General features: G+C 42.4%; 1 protein-coding gene and 1 pseudogene across 9 annotated transcripts in view; one reads left to right on the top strand and one right to left on the bottom strand.

Moving 5' to 3' along the window:
• Positions 1–25242, bottom strand: part of Pglyrp4 (peptidoglycan recognition protein 4) — a 169091-nt gene extending 143849 nt beyond the window's left edge. For 2 of the 9 annotated variants that reach the window (XR_010063605.1, XR_010063606.1), the window contains exons 1-6: positions 24856–25222; positions 7973–8066; positions 6998–7105; positions 6188–6386; positions 4742–4860; positions 2555–2707 (exon numbers count right to left, since the gene is read on the bottom strand). Coding sequence is in view for 6 of the 9 variants with exons in the window: in XM_039102299.2 (XP_038958227.1) it covers positions 2555–2707; positions 4742–4860; positions 6188–6386; positions 6998–7105; positions 7973–8048 (655 nt within the window). In the remaining 3 variants the exon portion in view is untranslated. Of the gene's footprint in view, positions 1–2554; positions 2708–4741; positions 4861–6187; positions 6387–6997; positions 7106–7972; positions 8067–24855 lie in introns of those variants that run through there. The other 7 variants (XR_005500289.2, XM_063281822.1, NM_001412554.1 and 4 more) reach the window with 6 other exon arrangements.
• On the top strand, positions 20250–20886 carry Nudt5-ps2 (nudix hydrolase 5, pseudogene 2; annotated as a pseudogene).
• Positions 25243–25604: the final 362 nt, after the last annotated feature.

The following is a 25604-nucleotide window of genomic DNA, read 5'->3' as shown; positions in this document are numbered from 1 at the left end:
TACACATGTGAGTTAAGGACCAAATAGCAAACATATTACTGACTTTGTGAGAGAACTCTCAAGATATTATTAAGATATAAAGACAACAGTACAGATTGTCTTATATAGGTAGATGGTTTTCAAAAACATCACAAATCCACAAAATTAGATATTTAAAATTATTTATCTTTTGTTGAGATATATCTGCTCCTAACAGTTCCCCTTTGGTGGATTTAACGAAGAATTTGAACATCTCAACCTCCAGGTGAGGCAATACTTTGTGGCTAGGCAGCTACTGTACAAAACTGCCTGCTTCATCTGCAGACTAATACTGTCCAGAAAAGGACAAATTATGCAGAATAGTTGACTGATAAACTCTGCCAAGACAGGGTGATCAGCCCTTCAAAATCTGCATTTCAAGAGTCTGTCAGAACTGGAAGAGCTTGAAGGGGCTCGAGACCCCATATGAACAACAATGCCAAGCAACCAGAGCTTCCAGGGACTAAGCCACTACCTAAAGACTATATATGGACTGACCCTGGACTCTGACCTCATAGGTAGCATTGAATATCCTAGTAAGATCATCAGTGTAAGGGGAAGCCCTGGGTCCTGCTAAGACTGAACGTGGTTGTTGGGGGGAGGGCGGCAATGGGGGGAGGATGGGGAGGGGAACACCCATAAAGAAGGGGAGGGGGAGGGATTAGGGGGATGTTGGCCCGGAAACCGGGAAAGGGAATAACACTCGAAATGTATATAAGAAATATTCAAGTTAAAAAAAAATAAAATAGAATAAAAATTTGCATTACAAATAGCCAGGAACAATTCAAGTGTTTTTATAGCATTGACTCAAAAGCTTGTATAAGAGCTATCTATGTTAAAGCAAACAGTTTGCCTCCAAGATATCAGTGTGTTGCTGTAATCATTTTTAAATATGCTTATGAAATTCAAGTTGTCTGTTGTTTTTCTCATAAATAAGCTAATATATTGTAAGAATTCTGTTTGTAATAAAAACAGCTAACAGCCTCTTTTTAGTAACTAATCCCAATTTCCGTTGGTGCCACTTAAGCATTTCATCTCTTAATAGTGGTTTTCAATCAGTTTTAAAATGCACAACTTGTAAATAGGGAAGAAATGTCAGCCAGCAAACCCTAAATGTTTTAAGACTAAAATTCTAGGTAGAATTCAGACATGATGCAGGACAATGAACACATGTGGGAAAAAGGACCAGACTTATTGGCATGTATTTACTGTTTGATGTCACATTAGTTAACAAAATAAATAAAATAAACAGTATACGAAAAAAAAGAGTCTGTCAGTTGATTTTGGGCCAGAAACCTGAAAACTTGCACCCACATGTTGCTAACAGGGGACTGTGATAGTAGAGATTTATCTCTACAACCTCTCAGTTCTGGAAGCCCTGTTAGGTTTCCTTTGTGTATAGATATTTGGTCATTCTCAGATTTCTGATGGGGTTGAAGACTGATTATAGTCTCCTAGCCTATCAGGCTATTTAACTCTGAATATGCATATTTTATTGGATAGTTATCAGATAGTATACAAACTAGCCAAGATATAATATAGATTTTAAGCCTTTCTTAAGCTGGAATGGAGAACTAAATGTTCTGTTTAACTGATACAGTGATGGACTGGGTGTTGAGTATATCACATGCTTTATAAATTGTAGGATGGTAATAATTGTACTCAATTTATATATAAGTGAAAAGGCTTTTGAACTGGACAAAAAGGGGGAAATGTTGTGGTTTGCCCTGAAGTTATCTGTATTTTGATGCTAATTCCACTGCCCCAAGGACAGCTGCCTAGTCACGTACTCAGGAATCAGGTGACTTCACCAGAACCTTCTCCCCATTGAATTTGTAAAGTACAGGTGAGGGGTGGGTACAGGATAGAAGGAGGCCTGTCATTGGAGGAGAAGGAAGGATGGGTGGGAGAGAAGTTTGAAGGAAGAGGAGGAGACTGGAACGGAAAGGAAGAGACAGGAGATAGAGAGAGAAGCTGTGGCAGGACAATGGAGGCTGACGTAAAGATCTCGCTCTGAAAAAAAAAAAAAGATCTCGCTCTGTGTATTTACAGGTTGTTATTAATGTTCTCAAGGGATGTGTGATACCGGGCTTTGTATGTTTAAGTGGGCAATTATATCTTACCAATTGGGTCAAAGGTTAAAAAAAATGTGTAGTTGTGAAAAAGAACTGGGCAGTAATGTGCCCAGTCCTTTTCCATGTCTATTTTCTTCCCTAACAATTTTGACCATATAACCCATAATTTGTACCTTATTTTCACTCCTCTGTGCACTGAAGCTCTATGATTCAAGGGTTCTTGTGCTTTGCTCCTTAGATCCAATTTTTGCTGAGGAAGCAAGTGTGGAATGACTGCAGAAAAATTGTTCACATAACACCAGTCATCCTGATGGGGTGCTGTCACCACAGCTAATGCAGAAAGAAGTGACCTGAGATGTTCCTCTCAAGGCTTGACAACATCAGTATTTCAGAAAGCTAGGTGACCACATGGCTTCTGGGAGGGATGTAAGAAAGCCTGAGGGGTCACTCCTAGGTCTCACCTTTCTTCTGTTTCCCCTTCTGTGGAGGGACCAAGCAGTCTTCACTTTTCACAAGAAGTGGCTGGATATACTTGGATGATAAGTGGCCTTTCTTCACAGCATGGGAAATCAGGGCCTCCATGGCCAACAGAGCAACAGGGCTGGGACTATGGCCTGGAAGAGAATGATTTATAGGTATTCCAGTCTGGCACAGTGTCAGGAAACAGTGGGAAGAAGCCAGAGTGCTCTGACAAACCTACACAGCTGCTAGAGGAAACTATGGGGACAGGTCAGAGAGGTGAGCATCAAGGACCTGCTATAGCTGGGCTCTGGGTGGCTCAGGTTGGAGCCCTCCCCAAAGATGTGCCAAGACTTCACGTGTCTATAGTCTCCATCTACAAGAGAACTTTAAGGAAGCTCAGTAAGCTCAGCAAGCCCCACCTGTTCTCACCAGTGCTTCCCTTATTAGTCTCAGCACAAAAATATGAATCAGGTACTATTAGCAACCCCCTTGTTCATGAAGAACAATATGGGATCTAAAAAGTACATGCTTCAAATCCCAAACCAACAAATAAATCTATAAATTGAACAGGCATCTTGGACTCTGTGGGAACCACCCGCCTATTGGAAATGGAAAGTACAGGCTTGTTCTGACTCTTCCCCATGGTGTGTCACTCTGGATTATCTGCTTCTCTGAAACTTGGGTTGAACACTGTAGTAATAGGAATAATAGAATCTACCTGGATTGTCCCAAAGGGTACTAAGTAGGAAATGAGAAACTACAGAAATCAGCTAACAAACTCACAGACATGCTGCTAGGGCTGTATGTTAGGATTCAGGGCGTGAGAGGTTGTAATCAGTAGACTTGGAAGAAAATGAAAGACTTGAAATAAAAATGAAAGACTGTCTTAAGAGGCTGGGTTGTCCCAGAACAAAACACAAAATAAATTCCATGGGTCACACCCCACTTTGAGCTTTTGTTTCATTTTGCTTTGCTTGGATTTTTTTTCTGTTCTCTGTGTGTGTGTGTGTGTGTGTGTGTGTGTGTGTGTGAGAGAGAGAGAGAGAGAGAGAGAGAGAGAGAGAGAGAACATGAAGGGGAAATCTGGGAGGGGGAGGTGAAAGCATGGTCAAAATATATGAAAAAATTAATACAATTAATTGTCAACTTGAGCAGATCTAGGGACAGCGTGTGGGCATTTTTCCCGGATGTGTTCACTGAGGAGGACGGCCCTTTAGATACCTCCATGCTGTGGAGTTCTGGACTGAACAAAGGAGACAGTAGGGCGGGCCCCGTGTCATCCTCTTGTTTCTAACCTTGGTTACAACTCCACTACCCACTTTGAGCTTCTGATATGATATCTCCCCTATTGTGATGAGTTATCCCCTCAAACTGTGAGCTAAAATAGACCCTTCTATCTTTCCTTAAGTTGGTTTCATTTAGTATTTGGTTACAGCAACGAGAAAAATAGCTAATACAGAGGCATCAGGGTGGGTTTTTTTTCTTTTTTAATGGATAAAAAAATCTAGGAGTTAGAAACAGACAGAGGGTAATCTGGCCTACAACCACAGACCAGTCAGTCCTGAAGAGAAGGTGCAATAGCCACTAACACAGAGATATAACACACAAAGCACAGATCTACCTGCAGAACAGAGCAAGAATCTAGCAGATAAAAGCCCAGTGGAAAGAGTAGGAGAGGCTCACCTAGCAAATCCCGGGAGTTAAAGGAAGAAGTGTGGCAGAACATATGTAGCAGAGGTGCAGTTTGGTCTTTGTGTGGATCCCCAACAACTGGAGTGGCTATCCCTGACTCTGTTGCCTGCCTATGGATTCTACTCCCCTAACTCAGCCTCAGTGACAGAGAATACACCCAGTCCTGCAGTGACTTGAGGTGCCAGGGGGACCTCCCCCTTCTCAGGGGTGAATGGGAGGGGAGAGATAGAGGGGTCATGTAAGGAGGGGCTGGGAGAAGGAGGGACTGCAACTGGGATGTGAATAAATTAATGGGAAAAAAGAGAAACATGGCAGAAACATAGAAGGAAGCCAGAACAGAAGGAAGAAGAGCACCATGTTGTGTATTCTAGAAACCAAGGGAGAAAAACATGCCAGGAGAAACTGGCTTTTCAGAGATGCCTGAGAAGGCAGCAGGGCATCAAGGCAGAGCAGCAGAGATCTCTTGGAAGGACTGTCAACTGAGGTGGCATTACCTTCCTGGGTGCCAAAGAAAGCAACACCTAAGGAGATGTTGTTGTAGCCCTGGTCGTGAGAGCCTTGGACATTCCAACCAACACCTTCATATACTTTGCCATCATCCCCAACCAGGAAACTGTGGGTAGGAAAACACAAGTTACTGGCTGGCATTGGCATACATTCCTGAGAGAGCAAACCACCTACTTAGGCTGAGAAGGGAGAAGAGCTCAGAGCAACTTCACAAAAAGTATCTGCATGGATTTCTCTGAGACAATAGAAAAACCAAGTTATGTATTCTCATCCTTAACATTGAAAATGAACCACACACACATACATCTCATACTCCCCTCCTATAACCAAGTTACATATAAATCATCCTAAATACTGAGAAAAAAGAGGGGACCTTGTTCATCTGCAGAAACTACAGTTGATCTACCCACACGATATTTGTCTCCATGGATTCCATACATCCTTAAAATTGGCTCTCCTACCTCCCACTGAAGGCATACTGCCCACATGATCTCCACACAGGTTACTCATTTGTTTTCTCCCTCCCAGGTAACATCCTACATAAAAACACCATGTGAGACACCAACATAGGGGCAGGCGATGTGTTTCAGAAGTTATCCCATAAGCCGCAGAAATGGAGCAAGGAGAAAAAAGACCAAGAGAAAAATTCAATAGCCTATGCTCCTGAACTAGCTTGAAAGAGGACACCCAGCACTGACTATGACTGCTGCTGACCATGACACCCATCATGTCCTGCTGAAGAAATGTTTATATACACTTTAGAACCAGCCTTCAGAAGGCCTGGGCTGATGAGGTTAACCACTAACTCCTGTCCTCCATGGATCATTAACTCCCCTAAATCATAGAAGTCCTAGAGAAAGCATGGTGTAGGAAAGCAAAGATGCTGTGGACACTTGGTAAGAGAAGCCATTACCACGCTCCAGACTGTGGCCAAAGTCACATAAGAGTCTCTGAGACTGGCTGTTAGGGTCATAGGTTGGATGATTGCCCCAATGAGATCAGAACCCTTACCTGTAGTGTGGTGAGGAATACCTTGGATGGAGACAGGTTGAGCTAGTTTAGAAGAGATGACTATACCTCTGTGTGACACTGAGGAAATCAAACCATCTCCCTACCTTGTGGAAATGGTGACTCTCTCTGCCCTAGTCAGACTGGTGGATGATGGAGGCACTTAGGTATAAGGAAGAATTCTGTAAACTGTGATGTGTCAGGTAAACCAAGATTTTCCAAAGGCATTCAAAGGAGCAGTTATGTCTTGATTTTCATTCTGCATCTCAGAGACAGGAATCTCACAGAAAATAATGAAGACTTTGAATACTGTATTGATTACAAAACCTATAGAACCACAACCAAGAAGGCAAGGAAAACAGGTGAAAAGACTACAAGAATCTTAACAGGGCATCTCTGAGCACATGACTGGCCAGGCCACGTACTTGTAAGCCACATCACACCAGTGGTTGCGGATGTGATAAGCTTGCAATTCCCGAAGCTTCTGGCTACAGACAGTCTGGTTGTGGCATTCTAATCCAGGGACATGGTGTATAACAAGGACATCCACTGGCCTGCCAAGCTTGGAGCTGCAGCCAGTTGCTTCTGCCCCCCATCCCTTACGAGAAACCATGATGAAGGCATCTGTGGGAAGAGTACAGCATGTCAGTTAGTGCATCTTACCTTTGCTACCTGAGCTGCACATGTTGTCTGACCTACACTGGTGAAAATGCCCCAGGAGAGGTATCAATGGCTGGCCATACCTTCCTGCTCAGGTGTACATCTTGTAGGCCCTCACCACCAATGCCTGAACTGGCCAAGGAGTCTGGATATTTTGTTCTTCTGTCTTAGGAATCCCCATCAGAAGTGCACCCTCATTAGAAAGTATGCCCATGCCATCCACTTATCCCCACCCAGCCCTCTAGCACTCACTGACAATTCCCTCTATGACTGCTACTCTCCTTAAGGGGTTACACCTCTTCCTCTGCCTAGGGGGATCTCACTCAGCAGGGTCTTCATCTGCCCTTCACTCTCTAACCTGCTGAACTCAGAAACTGGCTCTCTACCCTATTTAAGTGTTTCTCCCATTTTGATAACATTCCCCTAAATTCCAAAAGTGTAAAAAAAAAAAATGAGCTTCTGGCCAGAGCCCCTCTACAATTCAATGCTATTCAACCTATCCTGGTTGGCTGTGCAAACTTTCAATGCATTTCTGGCCACATAAGAAACCCCAGCAGATCCCTTAGTATCCTCACCATCACGGCCCAGTATGTCTTTCTCAAAGAACTGGGAGATGTTGCCAAGCAGTTGCTGCAGCCCTTTTGACACTTGATTAGTTTGTGGTTTTTCCAAGGAGGAAACACCTGCAAAAAGAATGTTCCTGTTTTCATCTGTCTTCAAAGAGTTCCAAAACCCTTTGATAATAGTGGGAATAACAGAGTTCTAGCCAGAAATAGTTGCTCTTTCCACTACCTTTCTCCCTCCCAAAATCCCCAAGTGTCCTCCAAGAAGTGCCTCTGGGTTGACCAGGAAACCTCCTTTAACAGATAATTGTGTGGTTTTCTTTAATGTTGTCTTCAGGTAATCCCTCAGGATGATAGTTCATTGTTATAAGTAGGGAATTCTGCATATTGAGCAATTGTAAGACATATATAAACATAAAATTAGCAAAAATAACTTAGAAATATATTCAGGCACCTCAAAACCAAAAACAAAAGTTCTCATCTGTGTACATTTTGTGTACCTGATGCAATAAGAGGAACTAGTTAAAATGGCCTTTCATGAATCAGGACACTTTCTGCTCAGTGCTAGGGTGTTGATCAAACCCATCCTCCTACTTGAAGGACTGTGAGGGATGTCACTGGACACTGGTTTACATTATTGCTCCAAAGGAACCTTGTTTTGTTGACAAGCACAAATATAAGTTTGTGTAAATGCTAACTGGCATTACATAGCATTAATACAGATATAATCATTGCTCCCATTGATTGTTTCTTACTGCCAAGTGCTAGGTCAGTCATGTGTGTTACCTCACTTAATCCTCAAATTTAAGAGGAAAGCAAACTTTCTCAATCTTGATAAAGAACTTAAAACTTAAAGAATTTAATTTAATTTAAGGAATTTAACCACATATTGAAAACTATTCCTTGGGGTAGGGCAAAGAGTTGGCCCCAGGACTCCACAAAGTCAGGGAAGAGCATGCATTTGGTCCAGAGTTGGGAAAACCTTACCCAATGCTGGAAGAACCAAGGTATGGAAGACAAGAAGCCAGGACAGCATCCTCAGGTGGTCCCAAGACACCCACATGAAGTATGATAATCAACCCTAGGAAGGACACTGACAATTAACATGACTGTGCCAGCTACCAATGACGTGTTTCCTGGCTGTATAAAACCCTGCCTATCTACTGCCTTGCTGTGGGCCTTCTGAGGGCTGGCACCTGGCTAAGGCTCCTCTTGGGTGCCCTGAACACAGCTGGTGCACAACATCCTAGTACAGACTCCTAGCTACTCTCTTTTACCAGTGCCTAAAGAGTATGTGTGTGGTTTGTGTGGTGTGTGTGTGTGTGTGTGTATGTGTGTGTGTGTGTGTGTGTGTGTGTGTGTGTGTGTGTGCGCGCGCGCGCGCGCGCGGTTTATGTCGATACTTGCACAGTAAGTCTTAAATAATCCTCACTCAAATTCTATATATACCTGAACAAAAATCTAAGAATGGTCCAACTAAGAAATCCAAACTCCCATGGAAGGGTCTAATGCAGACATTCTTTTTCCAGCTAGGAATAAGACCAGGTAAGGTAAGCAGGATTCAGGAGTTGAGAGAGACCAGACCTGGATCTTGGGCAGACGGCACATGATCTATCTTAAAACTGGTTTAGTAGAGTCTAGTTCCTTCTGGAGATAGAAAGTGTTTTTAAAGATCACACTCAAACAGGAACAGCTGAAACTGGGGGATGGCTCAGTTGCTAAAGTGTTTGCCAAGTGAGAATGATGAAGTTCAAAATTTAAAAAAAAAAAAAAAGCCAGCAGAGTGTGAATGTGGCTGGGCAAGTCAGTAATTCCACTGCTGGGAGGTGGAGACAGGCAGATCCTTGGCATTCACTATTCAGCCTGGCCAAATCCATGAGCTCAGTCATTCACTGAGAGGTTCTGTCTCAGAAAATAAGATGGAAAGCAGTTGACAAAGACACCCATCCATGTTTCCACACACGTGCACACACACACACACACACACACACACACACACACACACAGTGAGTGGGGAGGGAAGGAGAGGAGGATAGAGATGGAGGGGGGAACACTAACATATACATACACACCACCATGCTCTCTTACAAAATAAACAAAATAGAATTACCTGGGTACCCTGTTCTGTTCCAGCCCAGCAGGTCAGAAGACAGTCAGCTCACTCACCACGCAACTTTCTGGTAGTTCCTGCCTTCTGCCTTGGTTCCCAGGCCTTGTACCTCCTCTAGTAGGTGTCTCCTCTTGCTCTCCCTTGCTCTAGAAGTCACCCTATCACTAGGAATGGAGCACTTGGGCTTCAACTTCCTCAAAAGAAGATGTGAAGGAGCACGAAAAAGGATGGAGGGCAGAGGTCTGAGCCTTGAATTCAACGCACTTCAGAGCACCGAAAGGAACTCAGGTGAAAACAGGCAAATTGACAGCACAGGGACCCGCCCTGTGAATAAGCTTGGCTTCCTCCTCCCTTGGAAAGGGCACAATTGCCACATCCTCCCTCACCTTCTTCTTCAGCTCAGCTTTCAGTAAGCCCTGCTGACCTGAGCCTGAATCCCTGGTGAGTGTTTCTGACATCAGTGAACTTCTTGCCAATATCGATCTACTCTCAAATCTTAAGGCCATTGAATTATGTCATTTACCAGTTACTACTCCAAACGCCTTCCTACCAAAGTCACCAACACAGGCAGGATGGAAGGAAAGTGGAAAGCTGTGTTCCCAGGAGGAAGTTCACTGTGCCTAATTCTGACCCTGTAGCCTGTGTATACAACACCTTTCCTCCTCCTATACCCACTCTATGACCCATGAAACAATCTTCACCCACTTCTGGCTCAGGGCCTAATTATGTCATCCCTGACCAGGTGTCCTGGAAGTTTCACATAATAGTACAATTCCAGCATCTTTACAGGGAATGTACAGTCTCTCAGCTTTCAGCAGATAGGGCAGCCTTTAGAGACCCTAGGAAATAGCACTCTACATAGAAATATGCCACCATCTTCTACCTTTTTGGTGTAGTACAAAAGAATAATATATATATTATATACATAATATTATATACATAATATAGTATATATTATATAGTATATATTAGTATATAATATATATTATACTATATATATAGTGTGTGTGTTTTGCTTCCTTCAAAAATTACTTATCTGGGATGTATTTTTCTTCCCATCTTCAATATAAACAGAATATAGAAATACATTGAATGTAGAAATAGAAACAAAATGGCAGCATTCTTCCTCTAAGATGTAAAGAGGTTTGTGAGCATTGTCTTAAAGACATATTTTGCAACAGTTTTATAAAACAAATAATTACTTTATTTTTAATAGATTAACATCAATGGGTTTTTAATGATACTTTAAAATTTGGGGTTTTTTTCAAATTCTAATAAAATAGGCATATAGAAAATAACTCATAAAAAACCCTATGTAGTACTCAATAATTCTCACAAGCACAAAATAATTCTAAATGCAAAATGTTTTAAAATCTGAGGCCAGGAAATGGCTCAGCATTTCAAAGAACTGGTTATGCCAGCCTGACAACTTGAGAACCCAGGTTAATCAGCTAGATATGGAGACACACTCTGCAACAGTGAGATAGGAGACAGAGCTGTCTCAATGCCCAACTAGCCAAGGGTATGCAGTGCAGCCATGGGATAAACAAAAGATACCATACTACCTCAACAAGTTGGGAGATGAGAACTGATTCCCAATAGTTGTTCTCTGACTTCCTAATGCATGCTGTGGCATGTTCATGCGCACGCGCGTGTGCATGTGCGTGCACGCACACACACAAACACACACACACACACAATTAATTTACAAAAAACTTCATCTGAGTCTACAATGGGTATTTTTAAAACCTAAAAGAAAGCTGGGTAGTGGTGGTGGCACACACCTTGATTCAAGCACTTAGAAGGCAGAGGCAGGGTTCAAAATCAGCCTGGACTACAGAGTGAATTCCTGGATGGCCAGAATACATAGAGAAATCCTATCATAAAAATAAAAAAAAAAGCTTCCAGTGTCCATCTACGCCTTGGAGCTGACCCTGTGCCACAGCTCTCCACACCTCAGTCCTGTCTGCCCAAGAGTATTGACACACCCTCAAGCTCACAAATGAGACCACCACTACAGCCCCAACACCTGGCCCAAGTGGGTCCTGTCCTGGGTCCAGTGGACACAGGAACATCAGGGCACTGGGTACACAATTCTTCCTGTTTCCATCTGCACCTGGAAGTTGACCCTGTGCTATAGCCATCCACACTCCAATCCCACCCAGAGGAAGCTTGTCCCCAAGGAGTGTTGACACACCCAGGGTCACTGGAGTATTGACACACCCAAGTTCACAAAGGAAGCTTGGCCCTCAGGAGTGCTGGCACACATAGTCCCACAAGCTCACAAGAAGGACAAACTCCAGTCAGAGAGAGCAAGGCCAGCTAACAGCAGAGATAACCAGATGGCAAGAGGCAAGTGAAAGGACATAGGCAACAGAAACTTCTGCTAATTTACCAACTAGCATCATCAGAACCCAGTTCTCCCACCACAGCAAATCCTGGATACCCACAACACAACAGAAAAGCAAGATTTGGATTTAAAATCACATCTAGTAATGATAGAGGACTTTAAGAAGGACATAAATAACTGCCTTAAAGAAATACAGGGCATCTCAGGTAAACAATTAGAAGCCCTTAAAGAGGAAACACAAAAATCCCTGAAAGTGTTACAGAAAAACACAACCAAACAGGAGGAATTGAACAAAACCATCCAGGATCTAAAAATGGAAATAGAAACAATAAAGAAATCACAAAGGGAGACAACACTGGAGACAGAAAAACTAGGAAAGAGATCAGAAGTCATAGGTGCAAATATCACCAACAGAATATAAGAGGTAGAAGAGAGAATCTCAGGAGCAGAAGATACCATTAAAAAAAAAACTATTGACACAACAGGACAGAACAGTCAAAGAAAATGCAAAATTCAAAAAACCCTAACCCAAAACATCCAGGAAATCCAGGACACAAGGAGAAGATCAAACCTAAGGGTAATAGATATAGAAGAAAGGAAAGACTCTCAACTTAAAATGTCAGTAAATATTTTCAACAAAATTATAGAAGAAAACTTCCCTAACCTAAAGAAAAAGATGACCATGAACATACAAGAAGCCTACACAACTTCAAATAGACTGGACCAGAAAGAAATTCCTCCTGTAACATAATAATCAAAACACCAAATGCACAAAACAAAGAATGAATATTAAAAGCAATAAAGGGGAAAGGACAAGTAAAATATGAAGGCAGACCTATCAGAATTACATCAGACTTCTCACCAGAGACTATGAAAGCCAGAAGATCCTGGACAGATGTCATACCGACCCTAAGAGAACACAAATGTCAGCCCAGGCTACCATACCCAGCAAAACTTGCAGTTACCATAGATGGAGAAACCAAGGTATTCCCAGATAAAATCAAATTTAAACAATATCTTTCCACAAACCCAACCCTAAAGAGGATAATAAGAAAAGTCCAACATAAGGAAGGAAACTATACCAAAGAAAAAGCAAGAAATTAATCTTTTCACAACAAACCCAAAAGAAGAGACTATAATTCTACCTCTAACCTCAAAAATAACAGGTAGCAACAATCATTGGTCTCTATTATCTCTCAGCATCAATGGACTCATTTCCACAATGAAAAAGACATAAGTCAACAGACTGGAAACATAAACAGGATCCAGCATTTTGCTGCATACAAGAAGCACACCTCAGAGTCAAAGACAGACATTAACTCAAAGTAAAAGGATGGAAAATTTTTTTCCAAGCAAATGGTCCCAAGAAACAAGCTGGAGTAGTCATTCTAATATCCAACAAAATATAATTTCAACCAAAAGTTATCAAAAAAAAAGATGAAGAAGAATGCTACATATTCATCAAAGGAAAAATCCACCAAGATGAATTCTCAATTCTAAATATCTATACCCCAAATGCAAGGATACCCACATTTGTAAAAAGAAACATTGCTAAAGCTCAAAGCACACATTGCACCTCACACAGTAATAGTAGAGATTTCAACACTCCACTCTCATCAATGGGCACATCATGGAAGCAGAAATTAAACAGAGACACAGAGAAACTGACAGAAGTTATGAAGCAAATGGATTTAACTGATATCTACAGAACATTTCACTCTAAAACAAAGGAATATACCTTCTTCTCAGCACCTCATGGTACCTTCTCAAAAATAGACCATATACTCAGACACAAAACAGGCCTTAACAGATACAAGAAGATAGAAATAATCCCATGCATCCTATTAGATGACCATGGACTAAGGCTGATCTGCAATAACAACAAAAATGGCAGAAAGCCCACATACATTGAAAGTTGAACAACGCTCTACTCAATGATAACTTGGTCAGGAAAGAAATAAAGAATGAAATTAAAGACTTTTTAGAATTCAGTGAAAATGATGGCACAACATAAACAAATTTATGGGACACAATGAAACCCTTGCTAAGAGGAAAACATAGCTCTGAGTTCCTTCATAAAATTCAGGACATAACTCTGGAAATCAGTCTGGAGGTTCCTCAGAAAATTGGACATTGAACTACCTGAGGACCCAGCTATACCTCTCTTGGGCATATACCCAAAAGATGCCCCAACATATAAAAAAGACACGTGCTCCACTATGTTCATAGCAGCCTTATTTATAATAGCCAGAAGCTGGAAAGAACCCAGACGCCCTTCAACAGAGGAATGGATTCAAAAAATGCGGTACATCTACACAATGGAGTACTACTCAGCTATCAAAAACAATGACTTCATGAAATTCATAGGCAAATGGAATGAACTAGAAAATATCATCCTGAGTGATGTTACTCAATCACAGAAAAACACACTTGGAATGCACTCATTGATAAATGGATATTAGCCAGAAACCGCAAACTACCCAAGATGCACAGACCACAGGAAGCTCAAGAAGAAGGATGACCAAAATGTGGATGTTCCCACTCCTTCTTAAAAGGGGGGGGGGGAATCCCCTATGGAGGAGGGAATATGGAAGCAAAGTTTAGAGCAGTGACTCAAGGAATAGCCATTCAGAGCCTGACCCACATGTGGCCCTTATATATACAGCCACCAAAACTAGATAAGATTGATGAAGCTAAAAAAAAGTGAATGCTGAAAGAGACCGGATATAGATCTCTCCTGAGAGACACATTCGGAGTATGTCCAATACAGAGGTCAATGCTAGCAGCAAACCACCGAACTGAGAGTAGGATCCCCTTGGGGGGAATTAGAGGAAGTATTGAAAGAGTTGAAGGAGCTTGCAACTCCATAAAAACAATAATGCCAACCAACCAGAGCTTCCAGGGACTAAACCACTACCGAAAGACTAAACATGGACTGACCCAGGCTCCAACTGCATATGTAGCAGAGAATAGCCTTGTTGGAGCACCAGGAGAAGGGGAAGCCCTTGGTCCTGCCAAAGTTGGACCCCCAATGCAGGGGAATATAGGGGGGCAATAAGGGGGATGTATAGGGGGAATACCCGTATGGGGGAGGGGGAGGGGAGGGAATGGGGGCTTATGGACAGGAAACCGGGAAGAGGAATAACATTTGAAATGTAAGTAAAGAAATATATAATAAAAAATTAAAAAAAGAAATATATCTAATAAAAAATTTTTAATAATTCAGGAAATAGTCAAACTCAGGGCTGAAATCAACCAAATAGAAACAAAGAGAACAATACAAAGAACCAGCAAAAACCAAAAGCTGGGTTCTTCGAGAGAATCAACTAGATAGATAAACCCCTACCCAAACTAACTAAAGGGCCCAGGGGCAGTATCCAAATTCACAAAATCAGAAATGAAAAGGGAGACATAGCAATAGAAACTGAGGAAATTCAAAAAATCATCAGATCCTACTACAAAAGCCTATACTCAACAAAACTGGAAAAATCTAGATGACATGGATGGCTTTCTAGACATACCACATACCAAAGTTAAATCAAGGCCAGGCAAACTTTCCAAACAGACCCATATCCCAGAAGGAAATAGAAAAGTCATGAAAAATCTCTCAACCAACAAAAGTCCAGGGCCAGATGGATTTAGTTCAGAATTCTACAGGACCTTCAAAGAAGACCTGAAACCAATATTCCTCAAACTAGTCCATAAAATAGAAACAGAATGAAAACTACCTAATTCATTCTATGAAGCCACAATTACTCTGATACCTAAACAAAAAAGAGAACTTCAGACCGATCTCACTTATGAATATTAATGTGAAAAATACTCAATAAAATTCTTGCAAACAAAGATGCTCCCACTCCCACAGGAAGAACAACAATATCAACCAACCAGACCGATGGCTCCAGCTGCATATGTAGAAAAGGATGGCATTGTCTGGCATCAATAGGAGGAAAAGCCCTTGGTTCTGTGAAGGCTCATTTCCCCAATATAGGGGAATACCAGGGCATTGTGGTGAGAGTGGGTGGGTGGTAGTGGCAACATCCTCATAGAAGCAGGGGGAGGAGGAAGGGGTAGGGGAGAAAGGGGATAACATTTGAAATGTAAATACATAAAGTATCCAAGAAAAATAAAATTTTAAAAAAGAAATAAAAAGAAGGAAGGGGGTCTTCCAAAGTATTTGTTTTTTGTTTTGTTTTGTTTTGTTTTTTCCAAGACAGGCTCTCTCTGTGTAGCCCTGGCTGTCCGGGAACTTATTCTATAGACCAGGCTTGCCCTGAACATAGAACACCTACCTCTGCCTCCTGAGTGCTGGGATTATAAAGGCATGAGCTAAAAAATAACAAAATAAAAATACATAAATAAAGGCATGAGCTACCACTGCTCAATAAATTGGGGAGGGGCATTCTTGCAGCCCTTTGAGATGTAAATGAGTCACCAAAGTGTTATAAGTGGTTACTGATAAGACATTTGTGTGTAATCTCCCTTGAGAAGCTCACACTTCCACTTGAGCCTGTCACCCCACTCCATCCCACCCAGCCCCGTCCTCCACACTCCTCTCTTTATTAACCCTATACATAAACCCTTATGAAACATCTTCCTAATAAATCCAGCTCCACTTCATGTCAGCTCATCCTGAAATTCTTTTCTATGGCTAAGTCAAGAGTCCTAGCTCTGCCTGAGTACAAGACTGAAGAGCTAAGTTATTGAGTATTTTTGCATCAATATTCATAAGCAAGATTGGTCTAGATATACCACATACCAAAGTTAAATCAAGAGCAGGTAAACTTTCTAAACAGATCCTATCGTCTGTGCCTCTGGCCCATGCCCACACTGCCATCCACAAACCTGATTTTGTTTTACTCAGCGAACTTGCCCAGGCTTATTTATCTTAGTAAATTACTGCCCCAGCTGGAAGCATAGAACACCTCCCTGCCAAATTGAGAAAGGGAATAACATTTGAAATGTAAGTAAAGAAAATATCCAATAAAAAAGAAATTAAAAATATACTGAATAAAACTCCTGAGAATTACCACCACCACCACCAAAAAAAAATTGTTTCACCATTCTGGGTTGTTTGCCCTTCCAAATGAGACTTGTTCTTTCCATGTCTTTGAAGAATTGTGTTGGGATTTTGATGGGGATTGCATTGAATCCGTAGATTGCCTTTGGTAGGATGGATATTTTTACTATGTTCATTCTGCCAATCCATGAGCATGGGAGATCTCTCCATTTTCTGAGATCTTCCTCAATTTCTTTCTTAAAAGACTTGAAGTTCTTATCATAAAGATCTTTCACTTGTTTGGTTAGAGCTACCCCAAGGGATTTTATATTATCTGTGACTATTGTGAAGTCATTTTTCTAATTTCTTTCTCAGCCTGTTTATCATTTGTATAAAGGAAGGCTACTGATTTATTTGAGTTAACTTCATATCCAGCCACTTTCTTAAAGTTGTTTATCAGCTGGAGAAGTTCTCTGGTAGGATTTTTGGGTCATGTATGTATACTATCATATCATCTGCACATAGTGATGCCTTTAATTCTTCTTTGCTAATTTGTATCCCCTTGATCTCTTTTTGTTGTCTTATTGTTCTAGTTAGCACTTCGAGTACTATATTGAATAAATATGGGGAGAGTGGGCATTCTTGTGAAGAGCAAGACAAGACTGCCTACTCTCCCCCTGCTTATTCAATAGAGTACTCTAAGTTCTAGCCAGAACAATTGGACAACAAAAAGAGATCAAATGGATAAAAAAAAATTGGGAGGGAAGAAGTCAAGATATCTACCGATGACATGATAGTATACTTAAGTGACCCCAAAAATGCTACCAGAGAGCTCCTACAGCTGATAAACAACTTCAGCAAAGTGGCTGGATATAAAATTAACAAACAAATCAGTAGCCTTCCTCTACCCAAAGGATAGAAGGGCTGAAAAAGAAATTAGGGAAACAACACCCTTCACAATAGTGACAAATAACACAAAATACTTCAGTGTGACTCTAACCAAGAAAGTGAAAGATCTATATGACAAGAATTTCAAAACCCTGAAAAAAGAAATTAAAGAAGACCTCAGAAGATGGAAAGATCTCCCATGCTCATGGATTGGTAGGATTAACATAGTTTAAAAGACCATCTTACCAAAAGCAATCTACATATTCAATGCAATCCTCATTAAAATACGAACTCAATTCTTCACAGAGATTTTTTTAAAAAAGGAATTTTCAAATTCATTTGGAATAACCAAACACTCAAGATTTTGAAAACTATTCTCAACAATAAGAGAATTTCTGGGGAATCACTATCCATAACTTCAAGCTGTACTACAGAGCAATAAAAGAGTGATAAAAACAGAGTTTTTGATACAGAGACAAACAGGTTGATCAGTGGAATAGAATTGAAGACCCAGAATTAAACCAACACACCTATAGTCACCTGATCTTTGACGAAGAAGCCAAAGCCATCCAGTGGAAAAAAGCATTCTCAGATAGTGCTGACTCTAGTGGTAGCCCACATGTAGAAGAATGCGAAAATGAAAACTGATCCATTCTTATCTCTTTGTACAAAGCTCATGTCCAAACGGATCAAAGACTTCCATATACAACCAGATACACTGAATCTAATAGAAAAGAAAGTGGGAAAAGGTGTTGAACACATGGACACAGGGGGAAATTATTTGAACAGAACACCAATGGCTCAGGCTCTAAGATCAACTATTGACAAATGAGATCTCATATAATTGCAAAGCTTCTATAAGGCAAAGGACACTGTCAACAGAACAAAACGGCAACTAACAGATTGGGAAAAAATCTTTACCATTACTATATCCTATAGAGGACTAATATCCAATATATACAAAGAACTCAAGAAGTTAGGTTCCAGAGAACCAAACAACCCTATTAAAACCCCTCTTACTCTTTGTTCTTCTCTGTTCTTGCCCCCTTCCCCCTTCCCACCACGTGCCCATGGTCCGCAACCTTTCCTCTCTGCTCCTCTTCTCTCATTAAACCTTTCCACATGGAAAAAATGAGGTACAGAGCTAAACAAAGAATTCTCAGCTGAGGAACCTCAAATGGCTGAGAAGTACCTTAAGAAATGTTCAAGCACTGTAGAAATCACTCTTGTGGTTCCTCAGAAAATCGGACATAGTACTACCTGAGGACCCAGCTATACCACTCCTAGGCATATACCCAAAAGATATTCCAACATATTGCAAGGACACATGCTCTATTGTGTTCATAGCAGCCTTATTAATAAAATACCAATCCAATTCTTCAAAGAGTTAGACAGAACAATTTGCAAATTCATCTGGAATAACAAAAAACCCAGGATAGCTAAAGCTATCCTCAACAATAAAAGGACTTCAGGGGGAATCACTATCCCTGAACTCAAGCAGTATTACAGAGCAATAGTGATAAAACTGCATGGTATTGGTACAGAGACAGACAGATAGACCAATGGAATAGAATTGAAGACCCAGAAATGAACCCACACACCTATGGTCACTCGATTTTTGACAAAGGAGCCAAAACCATCCAATGGAAAAAAGATAGCATTTTCAGCAAATGGTGCTGGTTCAACTGGAGGGCAACATGTAGAAGAATGCAGATCGATCCATCCTTATCACCCTGTACAAAGCTTAAGTCCAAGTGGATCAAGGACCTCCACATCAAACCAGACACACTCAAACTAATAGAAGAAAAACTAGGGAAGCATCTGGAACACATGGGCACTGGAAAAAATTTCCTGAACAAAACACCAATGGCTTATGCTCTAAGATCAAGAATCGACAAATGGGATCTCATAAAACTGCAAAGCTTCTGTAAGGCAAAGGACACTGTGGTTAGGACAAAACGGCAACCAACAGATTGGGAAAAGATCTTTACCAATCCTACAACAGATAGAGGCCTTATATCCAAAATATACAAAGAACTCAAGAAGTTAGACCGCAGGGAAACAAATAACCCTATTTAAAAAATGGGGTTCAGAGCTAAACAAAGAATTCACAGCTGAGGAATGCTGAATGGCTGAGAAACAGCTAAAGAAATGTTCAACATCTTTAGTCATAAGGGAAATGCAAATCAAAACAACCCTGAGATTTCACCTCACACCAGTGAGAATGGCTAAGATCAAAAACTCAGGTGACAGCAGATGCTGGCGAGGATGTGGAGAAAGAGGAACACTCCTCCATTGTTGGTGGGATTGCAGACTGGTAAAACCATTCTGGAAATCAGTCTGGAGGTTCCTCAGAAAATTGGACATTGAACTGCCTGAGGATCCAGCTATACCTCTCTTGGGCATATACCCAAAAGATGCCTCAACATATAAAAGAGACACGTGCTCCACTATGTTCATCGCAGCCTTATTTATAATAGCCAGAAAATGGAAAGACCCCAGATGCCCTTCAACAGAGGAATGGATACAGAAAATGTCGTACATTTACACAATGAAGTACTAGACAGCTATTAAAAACAATGACTTCATGAAACTCCCAGACAAATGGATGGACCTAGAAAATATCATCCTGAGTGTGGTAACCCAGTCACAAAAGAACACACATGGTATGTACTCACTGACAAGTAGATATTAGGCAAAAGACTTGGAATACCCAGGATACAAATCACAGACCATATGAAGCTCAAGAAGAAGGAAGACCAAAGTGTAGATGCTTCAGTTCTACTTAGAAGGGGGAACAAGGAGCGGTGGCGTCTGATTCTACAGAGACTGCAGCTTCTGCCTGATCCTTTTTCCTTTCCTCCTCCATCCCTTCCACATTCCACAGCTTAGTGTAGCTTGACCTTTCCAGGTTGAAATGGAGGCCAAAGAATCAAAAGACTCTTCTCCTCCCACCAAGTAACGCATTATTTCAGAGGAGTTGAGCTCAGAAGGAAAATGGGTCAAATTTGAAAAAACAACTTACATGGACCCCACCAGTAAAACTAGAACCTGGCAAAAAGTGAAACTTAGAACCAGAAAGGGAAAATCTGCTGAGGCCCTGTCAATCATACCAGTCCTGCAAAGTATGCTTCATCATGAGTGCATTGTTCTGGTGAAGCAGTTCTGGCCCCTGATAGGCGTCTACTGCCTGGAGTTTCCAGCAGGGCTCATCAAAGATCAGGAAAGCCCAGAAGCGACTGCTCTTCGGGAGCTGGAGGAAGAAACTGGTTACAAAGGTGATGTTGCCGAATGCTCTCTAGCTGTGTGTATGGATGCAGGCCTCCCAAACTGCACCACGCATGTTGTGACAGTAACCATCAACGGAGATAATGCAGTAAATGTAAGGCCAAAACCCAAATGGAGAATTTGTGGAAGTGATTTCTTTACCAAAGAATGATCTGCTGACAAGACTTGACGCTTTGGGAGCAGAAGATGCCGGGGTCTACACCTATGCTCTGGCACTGAAACATGCGAACTCGAAGCCCTTCAAAGTGCCCTGCCTCAGATTTTAAGGCCAAGGACACTGGCCATGTTTTGTAAGTGAAACTATGAGGCCTTCAATATTTAATGTATCCAACGGTTTCATGTAGATCATAAATCAACGTTTTCATAAAATAAAAAGCAGCACAGACTGCATGTGGTATGGAATTATAATTACAGAGAGAATGTAACCTTCGTTTAAACTTGTTAAATACTCATGGAAATGAACGTATAGTTAGGTATGTTTAAATTTCTTATAACTCACCTAGCCTAGAAGGTGAGGGTATTTCTCAGGAATAGACTCAAGCTGCAGATTAGGTCAGCTATTTCTACCCTCAACTCCTAAAATAAAAATTGTGCACCTAAGTCTGCAAATATTTGTTTATTAGGCTCATGTTCAAAAATTAGATTGGGTTTTGTTGTTTTGCTTTGAGACAGGGTATCACTGTGTAGCCCTGGCTAGCGTGGAACTTATTTTATAGACCAGACTGGCTTTGAACTCAAGAGATTCATCTGTCTCTGTCTCTCCAAAGTTCTGGGAATAAAATTGTAAAGCAGCACACATGGCAAAAAAGGGGGGGGGGACAAAATAATCATTAGAGGAAGGGGAGGGAAAAGGGGTAGGATCAGGTGTGGGTGGAGAAGAGGGAGAAGTACAGAGGGTCAGGAATTTGAAGAGAGGTGTGTAGCAGTGGGGAATGGGGAACTGGAGGTACCCACTAGAAAGTCCCAGGTACCAGGAAAGCAAGAGGCTCCCAGGACCAAAGGGATGAGATTAGCCAAAATATCCAACAAACAGCAACTCAGTATCCTCAAACAACTTCTCCTACCTTAAATTTTTAAAAAGAGCTCACTTATTTTTTTAACTTTTTACTGATTTTTTGTGTTTCAAATCATGCACTCCAATCCCATTCATCTCCCTGTTCCTTTGTATCCACCCTCTGCCCTTGCAACCTCTCCCTCAAGAGAAAATAAAAGCCAAAAATGTTCAAAAATAAACCACAGAATACATCTCTAGAAGCTGTAGTGTGTCACAATGTGTCATGCAGTATATCCTTTTGTCCACACATCTTTCCTTGCAGATGTTCATTGCACTGGGTCATTGCGATAGTCTGGTTCAAGGCCTATCACTATACTATCAATACTGAATCCTCACAAGGACTCCTCCCAGATATCCTGTAGTTGCCTTATTTCATGAAGATTCTGGAGCTTTCGTTCTGCAGGATTGGCTGCTTCACATGCTTCAGCTCCAGCAGTTCATAAATGAGGTAGATTTGGGGGTGGACCAAATCGAAGCCCTGGATCTGGACCTGGGTATTTGCTGAGTTGGTCAGCCTGCTGCTCTCCCACACTTGCACCACTAGGGCGAGCTCTTCAGCCCGGCTCCAGCTAACTCACGCAATGTTGCAGCCAGCAGGGGGCAGGGTCAGCTCTCCTTCTCTCGCGCCCTTGGGGCAGGCTCACCTGTACCCACACCACCAGAGCCAGCTCTACTGTTCTGCCCTGGTCGAGGTGCAGAGCTCATCAAGCGCTCTCCAGTTCTCACATCCTCTGGACTGGTTCACCCAACTGCCTCAGGTTACAGTAAGAGAGAAAGAGGGCATCTTCCCCATACCCACACCACCTCACAACAGATGAGAAGCAGGACCAGCTATTCCCACATACCCTCCAGGTGGCTCGTCGGCACTTTGCTGTCCAGGAGAATTAAATCTCCTAAGTGCTGTACCTAGTGATGACCAGCTACTTTCCAAACTACCACAGGTGGCAAGGAGTGAGAGGGGAAGAGTATCACCCCCATGCCCATCCCACCTCACTGCAGATGAGTGGCAGGGGCCAGCTGTCCCCTTCACACCCTCAGGACAAGCTCACCCAGATCTCTACGGTCAGAGCCAGCTCTATTCTGCTGCCTAGTTCGGAGCCTATAGCGCTCACTTCTTTGGGAAAACACCAAACAGCCAATAGGAGGCCATGCAGCTTCCACAGATGAGTTAGCAGCAGTCCTGGGACCCCTGCTCATGCTTGAGGACACAGGGCTCATGGAAGTAAAGCTAAAGACAAGGAGTGGATTCCCATCAACAACTGAGCTGCCTAGTCAAGGACATGAAGATCGAAACCCTAGGAGGTAATCAATCCCCCTGTTCTTCCTGACCATCAGTTCCTGATCATCAGGGAATCTGAGTTTATCGACTTTTTCCTGGGCACATCCCTAAAGGTTGAAGTTCTAAAGGTCTTGTTGGTGTGGGAAGCAAACTCAGGCTGACCAACCAACCAGCTTCAAGGCTCTGGCTGCAACTGGAGACTACAGTGGTCTTGGTGTTAAATCCTCCAAGGAAGTAACCACTGCCATCGGAGGGGTCATCATCTTGGCCAAGCTTTCCATCGTCTCTGGGCAGAGAAGCTACTGAGGGAATAAGGTTGGCAACTGGTTGAGGCAGTGTTTCATGCAAGGTGACAGGTAGCTGTGGCTTGTGATGGTGCATCTCATCCTTGCCCTGAGAGGCACTGGCATTGTCTCTGCCCCTGTGCCCAAGAAGTTGCTGATGGAGGCCAGTATTGATGACTGTTCCACATCGTCCAGGTGCTTCACTACCACCCTAGGAAACTTTGTCAAAGCCATCTTCGGTGCTCTCTCCAAGACCTACAGCTACTCGATCCCCCAGCCTCCGGAAAGTCTCCTTGTCAGGAATTCAATGTCCATCCTATGAAAACCCACAACAAAACCCCTTCAGAGAACCTAGGTTCCAACTGTGGCTACCATATAAGGAAGTTTATGCGGGAAAAATAAAGTAAATTAAGGCTGAAAAGTAAAAAAAAAAAAAAAATAAAGTTAAAAATTAATTTTAAGAGTCCAAAAGACTGCCAAGGCTGTCATGACCTAAACAGGCCATGAGGTGGCAGCATATGCCCTTTGAGAAGCCTGATGTTGCCTTCCACTCATGAACGGTGATCTTCCTCACAATCTAATCTCCTCATCTTCTTCCCTGCTGTGTCCTGGGTTGCACAACTTCTTAATTATAGAAAATAACCTTCTAAACATACGTTCTATCAAAACCAACACAGTCTTCATTGTATTTAGCAAGTGTTTATCCGTCTCCTGTATGCAAAACTTATCTAGTGATGAGTTAGCAGATTAATAATGCAGTAAGGGAGATAGACCAAAAAGCCAGTAATTATAATGTCCACAGTGTGCTGCTTTGGAAAACCTACTATTTTCTACAAATGGTGTAGACTTCAAGGAGATTCCTGAGGTAGAGCCAGGCAACAGAAAGCTCCTGAGATATAACACCTGCAAGTCTTGGGATGAGGTCTGGAGTTTCAGTAGGAAGTGAAGTGAGGACAGGTTTATTCAACACCCAGGGGAGGTGAAAGGACTGGAGAACAGCATCCAGGAACAAGAAAGAGACAAGCAGCTTTCTCAGCTTGGAAGGCTAAGTTTCCCAGCAATCAGAGATTCTGGGCAGAGATGCCCAGGCAGGAATGAGAGAAGTGTGCAGACTTAACAGACCTTCAGAATGAGAGTTCAGAAACCAGAGGGCTGAAGACCCCTCCACATGAATGCAGGAGTAGCCCAACGTACAGACATGGCTGAAGGTGGCCTTCAGGGTAGCTAGTCATCAAAGACTGGGTGTGAACAGAGCCCAGAGATTGCAGAACAATAGTCTAGTTCCTCACCCACCACCTGGGAACTCTCTGGATTTGGATTTCCTGGCACCCTTGTCTCAAACTGCACATTCTGGGTCAGAGGTACAATAGGATGGCTCTCAGGAGCTATCTGTGGCTACCTACAGACAGGCAGGTAAGTTGGTGAAGGACAACTTTGGTGAGGGGGGATGCTAACTTCCTCTACAAGAGGAAACAATTAGCAAACCAGAAGCCACCAAAGTCCCTGGAGCACTTCCAAGTCCCTTCTGCACTACATCCAACCTGTCCACACAACCAGAACCCCCATTTCCTTCTCCAGGGTCTACATCAGTGAGTCCCCCTGACCCTCTTATCCATACCTTCTCCCCAAGCAGCTCGATGTAACCCAGACTCCACATCCAGTGCTCTGGTCTAGTCTGTCCTCTACTATCTATGTCACAACTGATCTCTAGACTTCTGCCAGGACCTTCCTTACCTATTTTCACAATGCCCAAGCCCTTCCTATGCCACACCAAACCCTTCTACCCATCCAGATCTACCCTAGCACTCCAAGCTTGTACGCCAGTCATCTGTCCACCTAACTTCATTTCACCCAAGCCATTTCCAACCTCTTGGTTTAACCTGCCCAAATAGCTCTTCTACCCTAACCTGCTCTGTCCATATTAGACGTAGAACTAACAAAAGGAGTCTAGAAGCACAGACAATCCTGAGAAGTCAGGGGACACAACCACTTCTGATCACATTGCTGTCCCAAGAGGAACCGGCCTAGAGCCCTCTGGGGAATCTAGGAGCCTTCAGGGAAAGGATCCTTCCAGTCTCCGCCTGCACCCAGACCTGAAAGCCAGTCTCAAGGAGCTCTGACACACCCAAAACCAGAGCTAAGACCACCACTTCTGCTCCAAGGGACCTGCCTGGAGCCCTCAGAACACAGGAACCCAAAAGCAGTCTGGGACAGGATCCTTCCAGTTTCCACCTGTGCCCGGAACTGACCCTGTGACACAGCTCTTTGTACCCAGATCTCTCTGGAAGAAAGCCAGTCTCCAGGAGTGCTGACACACAGGCTTACAGGAGGGTCAAGTCACTGTCAGAGACAGCAAATCCAACTAAC

Source organism: Rattus norvegicus, chromosome 2 (assembly GCF_036323735.1).
Source record: "Rattus norvegicus strain BN/NHsdMcwi chromosome 2, GRCr8, whole genome shotgun sequence".
In the NCBI taxonomy this organism is placed as follows: Eukaryota; Metazoa; Chordata; class Mammalia; order Rodentia; family Muridae; genus Rattus; species Rattus norvegicus.
This window is presented reverse-complemented; position numbering and strand designations above follow the sequence as displayed.